This window comes from Hypanus sabinus, chromosome 13, assembly GCF_030144855.1.
Source record: "Hypanus sabinus isolate sHypSab1 chromosome 13, sHypSab1.hap1, whole genome shotgun sequence".
NCBI lineage: Eukaryota > Metazoa > Chordata > Chondrichthyes > Myliobatiformes > Dasyatidae > Hypanus > Hypanus sabinus.
The window spans coordinates 4,898,090-4,912,266 of NC_082718.1; the positions used below are offsets into that span (position 1 = coordinate 4,898,090).

The 14,177-nt window shown below is 38.8% G+C and overlaps 1 protein-coding gene across 1 annotated transcript in view; it reads right to left on the minus strand.

The window, feature by feature from the left end:
• snd1 (staphylococcal nuclease and tudor domain containing 1) overlaps nt 1–14,177 on the minus strand; it is a 990,315-nt gene that overhangs the window by 882,553 nt on the left and 93,585 nt on the right. The window contains exon 10 of the mRNA XM_059987006.1: nt 9,808–9,921. Within this exon, the coding sequence (XP_059842989.1) occupies nt 9,808–9,921 (114 nt within the window). The remainder of the gene's footprint in view (nt 1–9,807; nt 9,922–14,177) is intronic.

Here is a 14,177-nt window from a genome sequence, read left to right on the forward strand (position 1 = left end):
AACTTTGCTGTACGGTGCTCACAGCAGTATAATATGGAGTGAGTCAAATTTCTACAGTGATGGAAATCTTAAGGTGAAATGATTATCAATTCTGGTTTGTGATTGCTTCTATTCTCAGTTACAGACTATTTAAAATTGGTTTATAAAACAAAGTGAACATACAGAGACACCAATCAATTAAAAAGCCTTTTGTTGCATCAAGTTTCAAATACAAAAGTCTGACTGTAAATGGACAGGACTTCAACGATACCAGACAGAGCACTTTTTAATTTTGGTTTCTATACACAAGCAATGATGTACTTGATTTGAAGCACAGATTCACTAGACCAACTTCTGGATTGAGACCACGTCATGAGCAGACATTAAGAAGGGATATCATGATCCCAGTTGGGACATGAACACACAATCATCACAATGCAATAACAAGAGTGCTGCACCAGGAGTCATCTTTCAAATGAGCAAGTGAAAGGAAGATGGCAATTACCCCTCCACCCCTCTCCCAAAATGAATATAATTGATCTCGCATAATTACTTGGAATGAATGAAGACGTGCTCCCGTGCCGTGACAAATATGCACTGTTTAACCAACTCCAGGAAACGATTTATTGAATAATTTATTTCTTTGTTTATTGGGCTCAGAAATGAACAAACACAGCTGCCATGTTCCAAATAACAATACTTTATAAAGATCATTCTTTGCAGAATGCCCCAAAGTGCTTCATAGGCAATTTGCTATGTAAATATGAGTCATTCTTCCTTGTTTGCCCTACTTCATATGCTTGACAATATGAAAGCCTATACAGCAATTCATTTTTAAAACAGAAGATAATACAAAATAAATCATTTACCCAACTGCAGGGAAAAATAAACTTAAAAGCTCTCTGCTATGAGAATATATAGAGAAGATAGATACCTGAGGCAATACTGACTGGAAGGAGACAACAGAAAATAAACATGTTGCCTTCCCTTCCCCAGTACAGGTAGTCCCTGGGTTACGGACGAGTTCCATTCCTGAGTCGGTCTTTAAATCGGATTTGTACGTAAGTCGGAACAAATACATCCGGAATTATTTAGCGTCAGTTAGTCAAACGTTTGTCTTAATATATAGTATATATTTTACCTTTCTATGCATATAAAACAGTTCGTATATATTCCAATAATTAAACCACTGCGTTGCTTAGTAATAACTGTAGCTTTCATTGGGGCAGGGCCTTTCACATGCTCCATTGTTCTCACTTTATCTTTTATCCTTTAAAATTGTTCCAATCGTTGACCGAATGTAGCCTAACCCTTTTCCAATGACTGATGGTGTTTCATCTCTTTCCAAACGCTTTACTATTTCCACTTTATTTTCAATCGCGATTGCTTCCCATCAATGGAACAGAAACACCGCCAGCGGGTCCCAAATTCCGCCGGCTCCCGAGCTCCACCGAGTCCGAAGGACCACCACACTGAAACAGGTTAAATGGGACAAGTGGGGGCTGTGCTGGGTTTGGGTATTTGATCCTCCACAATGTTCCATTTGGGAATTTAAACTGGAGGTGGCAGTGCTTTTTTTACGAGGTTGAGTTGCGAGCTCAACATCAACCCAGCATGGATGGTACGAGAGTGACAGGATCAACGTTAACCCGGCACGCTCGGGAGCGGTCTGTCTCGAGCCCAACGCTGATCTCACTGCGCCACCAGCCAACCAGAATGGGGGGGCGGGGTCAGGGTGAATCTTGCTAAGAAAAATTTAAGCCAAATACAAGTTACACACTCAACAGTGTCAACGGCAACGACTTAAAATGGCGGACGGCGTTGCGATCTGACTTAAAATGGCAAACAGCGTTCTCCTTCCTCAGTTCGTAAGTACGAGTTGTCCGTAAGTCTGACGTTCGTAACCCAGGGACTACCTGTATCTTTTCTAAGAGATCACTTATAGTGTTTTCCCCAGAGACTATCCTTCAGGTTAAAAGTGATCATGACTTTGAGATGTGTGAATGAGAAGCAGATGTAGAGCAGTCAGTTCCTCAACTGCATTATTATTTAATAACATGAAGGCAGGTCTGATTGTGACGTTGCAGTACTATAAAGGATTTCCTTGTTGTTCCAAAGCACTACAAGGCAAGTTTCAATAGCTGGCCTATTACCTTACTGGTTATCCCAAACACTGCCATATTAACTCTCATTCTCAATATACCGTATTGCAAAACTCACTAATTGCAGAAAGTTAAGAAAAGCGCTGAACAATTGGACCAGCACTGATATATGGAACTGCCTAGGAGACAAATCAATTTTTTTAGGATTTGGGGGCACATCTAGAGAATAAACTCATCATATGCAACTTTATTCTAAAGCAATGTTGTGGTGTTGTTTAATTAATTTCAATTTCACCTCCCAAAAGTCCATGAATTTCACTGAGCAGTAACACAGTTATTACCACCTCAATTATCAGGACAGGTCCTAATGAAATTTCGAGTGTTTATTCATTTCCATAGATGCTACCTGACCTGCTGAGTTCCTCCAGCATTTTGAATGTATTACTCTGTATTTCCAACATCTGCAGAATTTTTTAATGCCTCTTGCTTTCGTTTTTCAAACTCTGAAGTTGTTAGAATTCTTTGTTAGGTCACATTTTCCTTTAAATCAATATGTGACAATTACATCAAAGCCACCAACTTGGAAAATTTATGGAACAGAAATAAACTATAAAGTTTATTAACATGTATACCCAAAGCAGAAGCAGTGAGATTAAGGACCATCAATACTGATGTTAATTTGGCTCCTATAGTACAAGATGCAGCAACTTCTTCATCGTGGCATCTCAATATCAAGACAGACATTAATTGTATTAATAGTTCAAAGTTTTAGGAAGTAAATGGATGATCACAAACCTGTTATTGGGAACTGATTATTTTATATTTCTGCAATAGAAAAATGCTATAAAAATCAACTAGGTTTTCCGTGCAGTCAAAATAAAAGCCGAGTGACACTCGAGAAGCAATGACTAAAATATTAACAAAGGTTTACAGCATGATGGTTGCTATTAAATGCTGCAATGTTATTCCATTATTTTTCTTCATTTGCAATACCTTTTGGCAACTAGACGCTGGAAATGTTTAAAATATATAAAGAATGATCCAAGTTAAAAATCATGCCACATTTCAAAGAGATTGCTAGAATCAAATTCTTGTAATTAACAATTACACACAAAATTCATTAAATACCCTAACCATCCTCAAAATTGAGCCCATACTTGCATTCTTTCTTAATACAATTTAGTCAAGAAACTCAAAACTTTCTCTTCATAAATATTAAATAGCTTGATCATTTCCAGTATATTTTTTCTAAATTAAATTTTAAATTAAAATTAAGATACTTGGAGAGCTGGTCTTGCAGGGCTAAGGATCTAATGCTAGAAGCTGGGAATAAGCCAAGTAGCTCTTTTTTAAAACAAGAAACTGATGCAATAGTCCCACACTTTTTCAAGTATCCTTTAAAACAAAAGAGAAATCAGAGTAAAGGCTCATCTGACTAAAATATCAATGACAGTAGTCACTTGTAAGTGCTGCCTGGCTGATTATTCCAAAATAATACACATTAAGAAAATAGACTGAAGAGTAGAGAAACCATAATGCCACTGAAGCTGTTTAATCTAACAACTAAATGTCAATTCACAACAAAATTAATAATACTTTTAATTTGTTAATTTCTTAACACAAGAGTTCAGGAATGGCAAGTTAACAATCCCTGGTGTTATATAGCCAATGATATGGGAAGTGCTCAGTGATATAGGCAGTTGTTTGCAACAATGTTCTAAAGGGTTTGGGACCATGGGATCCAGAGCAAATGGGTGAATGGAATCCAGATTGATTTTACAAAAAGACAGAGGTATGAAGGTAGAGGGGTGCTTTTGTGATTGAATGCATATGACTAATCAACCTGACAGGGATTAATTCTGGAACCATTACTGTTTGTAATATATGAATGATTTGTAGATGGATGTAGGAGGCTTGATCAGTAAGATCACAAGTGACACAAAGATTGGTGGATTGTTATTGACTTTATGGAACATGGTTCTGGGCTACAGGGCAATGTCAATGTGTTGGTGAAAGAGGCTGAAGAAAGACATATGGAGTTTAAGATAAATGTAAGGTAATGCATTTTGGGAATACCATTGAGGTTAGGATGTACACCAAGTATAAAGATCCTTGAAGGTGGCAGCACCTAAACACATGAAAGTAGCAGCACAAACAGGCCCGCTGGCTCATGTCAGACCCAACTTTTATCCCGATCCAATCCAATCCCACCGCATACACATGACTCTTATCCTTCCATTCTCTTGCAGACACAGATCACATGTGCCTCTCTGTGTAAAAACATTTATCTAATAAATCGCATTTAAGCAATCTCTATTCTAATCATAAATATATGCCATTTACAACTGATAACCCTGGGAAAAAGATCAACTGTCTACACTGATGGGGCTCTCAATTTCATATAATTTCTCACATCGCCCCTTAGCCTCCAACACTCCAGACAAAATAATCCAAATTCACTCAACTTCTTATTATTGCTAATACTTTATTGTCCAAGCCACATTATGGTGAACCTGTTTTGCCCCCCTTCCAAATCCTCCACATCATTCTGTAACAGTGATCAGAACACATTGAATTATGAAGGCAATGTCTTCATAAATCAATCTATTGAGTACAAGAGTTGGGATGTTATTTCAAAATTATGTGAGACATTGGTGGCATCTAATTTGGAAAATTGTATCCAGTTTTGGTTCACCTAAATGTTGAACCTGCGCTGCTCCAAAGAACACTACAAGGTCATTCTTACCCTTGGCCATTAGGCTCTATAATGAATCAACCCATAGTCAGGGAAATGATGGCACCCTCCTTTTAGACTGTTCGTCATAACTTTTTTTATTCTTTCCACTTCTCTTCTAGTATTTATATCTGTGCACTTGATTGTTACTGTGAGACTGTAATTTCCTTTGGGATCGATAAAGTATCTATCTATCTAACTATAGGACAGATGTAAGTAAGATTGAAAGAGTTCAAAGAAAATTTACAAAGATATTGCTGGGACTTGTACACCTGAGTTATAGGAAAGACTGAATAGGATAAAACTTCATTCACTAGAACGTAGAAGATTAAGGAGAAATTTGATAGGGTAATTACAAGCAGACTCGAGGGAGGCAGAGCTAAGTAGTTATGGCGCCCAACGGCAACTACTTTGCTTGTATCTTCAAAAACAGATCTATTTCCATCTTTAACATCTCTATTTTTCCCCTTTCAGGGTTCTTTTGAAGACCCTGACCTGGACTTACATGTTGACCACAATTCTTTGAGGGAATGGGACCTGCTCTCAGGGTTCCAGAATCAGCCGCTATTCGGCACACCAAAGGCTTAGCCTAAAATTTTGGCATGGATTCAGTAGCCTGGGATCTCGAGGAACTGGAGATGGGTGGATCAAGGGTCGGTGTCAACACAGGAGACCTGTGTGGCTTTGGGGGAGTCGGAACATCTGCTGTGTGCCTGGGGACCCAGGATCTTGGTGATCCTTAGGAACATAGCCCAAAAATAGCAACTTAACTGACTTTTAACTTCGTAAACCAGCGAGTTGTTTGTTATGTCTCCCTGTTCGTTGGAAAATGGAGTCACCTCTTTCTCCCTTATTAGGAGAGAGAGAGAGCCTGCAGCATGTCAAATTATCGGGTGAACAATGTAGTCTTTGGGGTAACTGGGTCTTTGCTATTGCTTTGCTCACGCTTGAGTGCTGGTAGTGGGTGCACTTTATTTTTGCCGGTGGAGGGAGGGGGATAGTTGCTTGCTTACTCGCAGGAGAGAGGGGAGGCTTGTGGGGGTGGACTTTGGGGTACTAACGTTTAACTGTTGTTCATTCTTGGAGCACTCCTCTGTTTTTGTGGATGGTTGTGAAGAAAAAACATTTCAGGATGTATATTCTATACGTTTCTCTGACATTAAATTGTACCTTTGAACTTTTATCCACTAAGGTTGGGAAGACTAGAACTAGAGAGCATGGGTTGAGGGTAAAAAGTGAAGTATTTAAAAGGAACTTAGTGGGAAACTTCTTCACTCTGAGTGTGATGAAAATGTCAAACAAGCTGTCAGTTCAAGTAATGGATGCAGTTTGATTTCAACATTTAAGAAAAATTTACATAGGTACATAGATGGGAAGGGTATAACCATATAACAATCACAGCACGGAAACAGGCCATCTTGGCCCTCCTAGTCCGTGCAGAACCCTTAATCTCACCTAGTCCCACCTACCCACACTCAGCCCATAACCCTCCACTCCTTTCCTGTCCATATACCTATCCAATTTTACCTTAAATGACACAACTGAACTGGCCTCTACTACTTCTACAGGAAGCTCATTCCACACAGCTATCACTCTGAGTAAAGAAATACCCCCTCGTGTTTCCCTTAAACTTCTGCCCCCTAACTCTCAAATCATGTCCTCTAGTTTGAATCTCCCCTACTCTCAATGGAAACAGCCTGTTCACGTCAACTCTATCTATCCCTCTCAAAATTTTAAATACCTCGATCAAATCCCCCCTCAACCTTCTACGCTCCAATGAATAGAGACCTAACTTGTTCAACCTTTCTCTGTAACTTAATTGCTGAAACCCAGGTAACATCCTAGTAAATCGTCTCTGCACTCTCTCTAACTTATTGATATCTTTCCTATAATTTGGTGACCAGAACTGCACACAATATTCCAAATTTGGCCTTACCAATGCCTTGTACAACTTTAGCATTACATCCCAACTTCTGTACTCAATGCTTTGATTTATAAAGGCCAGCGTTCCAAAAGCCCTCTTCACCACCCTATCTACATGAGACTCCACCTTCAGGGAACTATGCACTGTTATTCCTAGATCTCTCTGTTCCTCTGCATTCCTCAATGCCCTACCATTTACTCTGTATGTTCTATTTGGATTATTCCTGCCAAAATGTAGAACCTCACACTTCTCAGCATTAAACTCCATCTGCCAACGTTCAGCCCATTCTTCTAACCGGCATAAATCTCCCTGCAAGCTTTGAAAACCCACCTCATTATCCACAACACCTCCTACCTTAGTATCATCGGCATACTTACTAATCCAATTTACCACCCCATCATCCAGATCATTTATGTATATTACAAACAACATTGGGCCCAAAACAGATCCCTGAGGCACCCCGCTAGTCACCGGCCTCCATCCCGATAAACAATTATCCACCACTACTCTCTGGCATCTCCCATCTAGCCACTGTTGAATCCATTTTATTACTCCAGGATTAATACCTAACGACTGAACCTTCTTAACTAACCTTCCATGTGGAACTTTGTCAAAGGCTTTGCTGAAGTCCATATAGACTACATCCACTGCCTTACCCTCGTCAACATTCCTCGTAACTTCTTCAAAAAATTCAATAAGGTTTGTCAAACATAACCTTCCACGCACAAATCCATGCTGGCTACTTCTAATCAGATCCTGTCTATCCAGATAATTATAAATACTATCTCTCTAAGAATACTTTCCATTAATTTACCCACCACTGATGTCAAACTGACAGGTCTATAATTGCTAGGCTTCCTTCTAGAACCCTTTTTAAACAATGGAACCACATGAGCAATACGCCAATCCTCCGGCACAATCCCCGTTTCTAATGACATATTAAAGATCTCCGTCAGAGCTCCTGCTATTTCTACACAAACTTCCCTCAAGGTCCTGGGGAATATCCTGTCAGGACCCGGAGATTTATCCACTTAAATTTCTTAAAAGCGCCAGTACCCCCACCTCTTTAATTGTCATAGGTTCCATAACTTCCTTACTTGTTTCCCACACCTTGACAATTCAATATCCTTCTCCTTAGTGAATACCGAAGAGAAGAAATCATTCAAAATCTCTCCCATCTCCTTCGGTTCCACACATAGCTGACCACTCTGATTCTCTAAGGGGCCAATTTTATCCCTCACTATCCTCTTGCTTTTAATATAACTGTAGAAACCTTTCGGATTTACTTTCACCTTATTTGCCAAACCAACCTCGTATCTTCTTTTAGCTTTTCTAATCTCTTTCTTAAGATTCCTTTTACATTCTTTATATTCCTCGAGCAATTCCTTTACTCCATGCTGCCTATATCTATTGTAGACGTCCCTCTTTTTCTGAACCAAATTTCTAATATCCCTTGAAAACCATGGTGCTCTCAAACCTTTAACCTTTCCTTTCACCCTAACAGGAACATAAAGATTCTGTACCCTCATAATTTCACCCTTAAATGACCTCCATTTCTCTATTACATTCTTCCCATAAAACAACTTGACCCAATCCACTCTCTCTAAATCCCTTCGCATCCCCTCAAAGTTAGCCTTTCTCCAATCAAAAATCTCAACTCTAGGTCCAGTCCTGTCCTTCTCCATAATTATATTGAAGCTAATGCTATTGTGATCACTGGACCCGAAGTGCTCCCCAACACATACATCTGTCAGCTGACCTATCGCATTCCCTAACAGGAGATCCAACACTGCCCCGTCTCTAGTCGGTACTTCTAAATAGTCGTTATGAAGAACAATGGTCCAAATGCAGGTTGATGGGACTAGGCAGATTAACCATCCAGTACAGACGAGATGGGCTGAAGGACCCATTTCTGTGGGGTAGTGTTCTATTGCTGACTCGATACACAAATGTGGTCTAACCAAAATTTTATGGAGCTAATGAGTCCAACTTGCATACTCAAGTTCGCAATCGATGAAGGCAAGCATACTGTACATCCTTTAACATCTGATCTATTTGTGTTCAGCCTCTTAGGGAGATACTGACTTGCCATCATTGTCTGTCAGTGCAAATTACTGAACAGCTGATCTACATTTTCATCCACGTGATCAGCCTAGAACACAGGACTGATCCTCACAAAACACCGTTGGTCACAGACCTCCAGTCAGAATGACACTGGTAGATAACATACTTAAGGGATACTGGTCTCACAAGTCAGGACCCTAACTGAGAAAGCAGGAATAAAAATCTGGGAGACTTATAGTAGAATACAGTTTTTTTTCCACCACAATAGGAAAGATGTGAAGGAGCTATAGAGAGTACAGATAAAAACTCACCAGTACATTGCCCAAGATGGAGCATTTCAGTTACAAAACCAGTCTAGTACAGATAGGCCTGTTTTCCCAGGAGTGGAGTAGAATTAGACAATAGGGTTGGGATATATACCACTGAGCGTGATATAAAGGGTACACTGCAGTAAATTTTACTCAGAGATTTATAAAACATGGAAATGTAGATAAAGGAGATTTGAGAGGGGATTTTGTTTCTACCTGGTGTGGCAACTTGCTGGATTACACTGTCTAAGACAATGGTGGAAGCAGAGCCATTAAAAGTATTGAGAGCATTTAAAAAGCATTGAGATGGACACTTAAACCAGAGGGTATGGGCCAAGTGCCGGAATTTAGAATAGATGTACTGGGCCAAACAGCCTGTTTTTCTGCCGTGTGGCTCAATGGCTCTGTGAGAAAGAAAACACCATCACTCAAGATCTTTCAGGTTGATATGAGAATTCTATGATTTATCCACTTCACTGCACCGTTTTAAAACAAATTAAACATATCAATTCATGGCTGCTACGCTATTCCTCCAACTATAGTGCCTTCTAAAAATAAGTCTGCAAATGTGCATCAAGTTCATTTGTCGGGATTGAACTGCTAATACTTTGCAAAGATTAGTGCCTGAGAACATAGGACATTTCAAAGTGTTTTTTGCTATCATTATTTCACCTTAGACCTTTGTGGTTAGCATACCTGGTTGACCTCTCCTTCAAGCCTCGGAGGTCGTATACTGGAGAGATGAATTGTCTTCTGTTCGCCTGAATTTAACTTTACCACCATGGCATCTGCATTCAAAATCTGCATAACCTGAAACAAAAATGTTATAACACTAAAATTACTTCAACAGAATTGATCATTTTACCGCAGTTATCAGGATAACCAATGGCTTCACAATCATCCCCTATACACAATTCAGCAAAAAAGACACCATGAAGCTAGAAGTTATAACTGAAGTGACAAGAAATACTTTTAACATGGAAAATTCACAAATTTGATTGACCCTAACATATTATTTGACTTTAACTTGAACAATGAGTTGCTTCTGCCCTTGGCAAAAATTTTCAAACCACAATATGTTAAAGCTCAAGTAAATTATCAAAGTCAGGTTTATTATCACTTGACATTCATGAAATTTGTTTTGATGCAGCAGTACAGTGCACAACATAAACAATTACTATGTTACAATAAGAAAATTAAAATAGTGCAAGAGGAAAAGTGAGAGAAGCCATTCAGAAATCTGATGACAGACGGAAAAAATCTGTTCCTAATATGTTGAATGTGCCTTCAGGCTCTTGTATATCCACCCCGATAGTTGTAATGAGAGGGTTCCAGGTAGTAATGATGGACAGGCACCTTTTCAAGATGTCCTCAATAGTGGGGAAGCTTTTGCCTGTGGTGGAGCTAGCAGAGTCTACAAAGCCTTGCAGTGTCTTTCACTCTTGCAGTGCAGTCTCCATAGCAAGAGGTAACAAACCAGTCAGAATGCTCTCCACCATACATCTATAGAAATTTACTAAAGTCTTTAGTACATATACTTGCAAGAAATCGTTTGTGAACACATTTCAATCACCTGGCTTTCTGCATTAATTACTCTAAATTACAATAATAGACAAATATAATCTGCCTAAACTAGTAACAAACAATTGTTCTTTGCAGGTCTTTACTGAGCACATTGTTTAATCATCCACAGTCCAGGCTGGAAAAAATGTGTGAACTACTGTATTTAATAACTGGTGGAACCTCCTTTAGCAGCAATAACCTTCACCAAACGTTCCCTGCAGCTGCTGATCAACTTGCACAATGGTGAGGAGGAATTTTAGACCATTCCTCCATAAAAGCTGTTTCAGTTCATCAATTTTCTGGGACAACTTGCATGAACAGCCCTCTTCATACATGCAATAGCATCTCGGTTGGGTTAAGGTCTGAACTCTTGACTTGACCATCCCAAAACACAAATTTTCTTCTTTTTGTTATTGATTTACTCTTGCATTTCCAATCAGTGTCTTGTTGTACCATCCAACTTCTATTAAGCTTCAAATGACAGACTGCTACCCTAACCTTCTCCTGTAAAATATCTCGATACAATTTTGAATTCATTGCTTCCGCAATGATTGCAAGTTGTCCAGGCCAAGGCAGCAAAACAGCCCCAAACCACAATGCTTTTTCCACCATGCTTCACAGCTGGGATGAGGTTTCAGTGTTGGTGTGCAGTGCCCTTTTTCCTCCAAACATAGCAGTGTGTACTTCTGCCTAAAAGTTCAACTTCTGTCTCATCTGTCCACAGAATATCGTCCTAGAAGGCACTACCCCAGAAGTTCGCATACATTTTTGAACCTGGACTGTGACTGTTGAAATTGTATCGATGAGAAGTTGTCCGATTCTTTGCATGTTATTTGTTTAGACAGAGTGTGTTTATCTATTATTGTGACTTAGATGAAGATCAGACCACATTTTGAGTAATTAATGCAGAAAACCAGGTAATCACAAATTTTTTTCTTATAACTATACCAAATCTCCTCACTCTCCAAATAAAGTGTAGCCTTGACTACATTAATATTTTGGGCTCAGGATAGATCCTCAACGATGATGTCAGCCAAGAACTTGAAGCTGCACTCCCTTTCCTCTGCTAACCCCTCAATGAGGACTGGTGTGCATTCTCCCATTTTCACCTCCTGAAGTTCACAATCAATTCTTTGGTCTCGCTGTTGCTGATTGCATGGTTTTTATTGTGACACCATTCAACCACTCCAATCTCACACCTGCACACTGCCTCGTCACATCTGAGATCCTATCAACTGCGATTTCATCAAAAAATTTATTGATGGTGTTTGCACTGTGCCTACAATCATGAGTGTAGAGAGTACAACAATGGGCTAAAACATGCCTGTTTTGATTGCCCGCAAGGAAACTGTACTTCTTTCTAAAAATGAAGTGAACCTTTGCAATGCAAGTCAGGAAAGCATGGCAAAAATTAAGGTATTTGCAAGATCATTGTTAATAATCTTTATATATAAAGATCTATATTACCAAATCTTTAATAAGGTAGTAAGCTTCCTGATACTGAAGCTTTTAAAAGTTTCCATTGTCCCTTGTATTTAACATACTAACTCCAAATAGTCACTATTAAGCTCATTTCAGCAGCAAGAAACTTCTTGTCCAATGCTCCAAACCAATCACATCAAAATACACAGACATTATTCAAAACAGACCTGCAGACAGCCAAATTCAAACTATTCTTCCAGCATATGAATTAGGAAACAAAAATCAATAGTTGGACTGTAGCAGTGACTTCTTTTAAATAAACCTTTTCCAGAAACAAAAGATTCAGAATTAAATGGAAAATAAAATAGTTGAAAACATTTACACTATAACAAGTTTAGAACATCTAAAAAATGTACCACTTCATGCAGATTCCATTAAAATCATTAGAGATTTGCTATAACTTCACACTCCACAGCAAGGCAGAACTCTACCTTATCAACAGCTGTCAACAAGTTCTGAATTTTAGGCATGCACAAATAAAAATACATAATTTCAAAAATGCTTTTAAAACAACACTGCCAGTATTTATCTGCCAATTGAATCAGGTTCTCCACCTGTCTGTAAAACAGATAATTAAAGGACAACCTCAATACAAAACCCAGTATATACCCTTTTTTTTAAAAAAAGCAAAAAATATTCGAAATCTCAGGCCAGCATCTGTGATAAGAAAAAGTGTTAACATTTCAGCTTGATGACTTTTCATCAGTGAGGAAGTGCTTCATCAAAGCCTTTGATTACTATTGAAAATTTGAAAACTGCACCTTGCAGCATATAGGTCACCAAGAGATTAAGATCATGCTATCCGGAAAAAAAGCTTGAAACCCAGTGTGCAAATGGTTCAACCACAGTATATATGGATTGAATCCAACTTTAGACGTTTATAACCAAGGCATCGCAGTGCTCTACACTTCCAGCATTTTATTTATTATGGTTGGGTGTTGCTAGCATGTTGTTATTGGGAGCTGTCACAAAGCCTTCAAGCACTGCCAGTCACGGCCCTCCAGTGGTGGAGGCAATGACAAAGCCCTGCAGCAAAAAGTAAGTGTATCTAATCTGCTTCAATTTCTGTCACTGGTGACTCTCAGAATGCTTAGGATGGGGAAAGCCCCCCTTGATAAGACCATTAAATGTCACAAAGCTTCTCACTTGGAGCTGATCATTTATCAGCTCCATTAATAAGATCAAATCTGAATATAGTAATTTTTAAAAAAAAAAAGACCTCAACTGCATTTTTAAGGAATTGTGTACAAAATTATATATCTTCATCTAATTTATAATTTAATTTAAATTATGAATCAAAATTATACTGTGCAGTTCTCAAATTGCAAGTCAGTAATTCCTTGTACTAGACTCATTCCTCCTTCCCTCCCCCAACCCATCCTAACTTCTGCTTTCAATAACACTAAACAGATAGAGTTCTAGGTGTGAAAGAATGGAAAATAAGCTTCTAACGGCACACTCTTGGCAGGAAGACTACCTCACAAACTGTTGTTAATAAATAGCATGCCAGCAATGCCCATACCTCAAGAATAAATGTGCAATGTGTGAAGCTCGAGTTAATCAGGACATGAGAGAGAACATTTTAATCAGAGAAAATGGGTGCAAATGTACACCATTTAGATAGCGGAACATGTGGGGAAACTATCAGCTTTTCAGAACTGTTAAAGTAACAATATAGATTCTCCATTTTGCAGCATATGGAGTAGGTTGCATTTCTAGCGGCTCTCTCTTTTTTAATATGTTTTATATCCCACTAACAGATCCCTTTTAGTTTTGATGACTTACTACTTCTACTGAAGGATTTACAACTTAATTACAATGACCGAAAAAAGTCGTTCTAGAATTGAATTGAGAAGCGGCAAGACTTTCCCTGAAACGGAACAAACCAAGAAAAAGGAGGAATCTGTTACACTAGCAGGAATATTTTCTTCAATACAAGACATGAAGTTGGAATTCGGATCGCTTAATATTAAAACTGATAAGCTGACCGGTTCAAATAGGAAGCTCGAAAAAGCTATTTC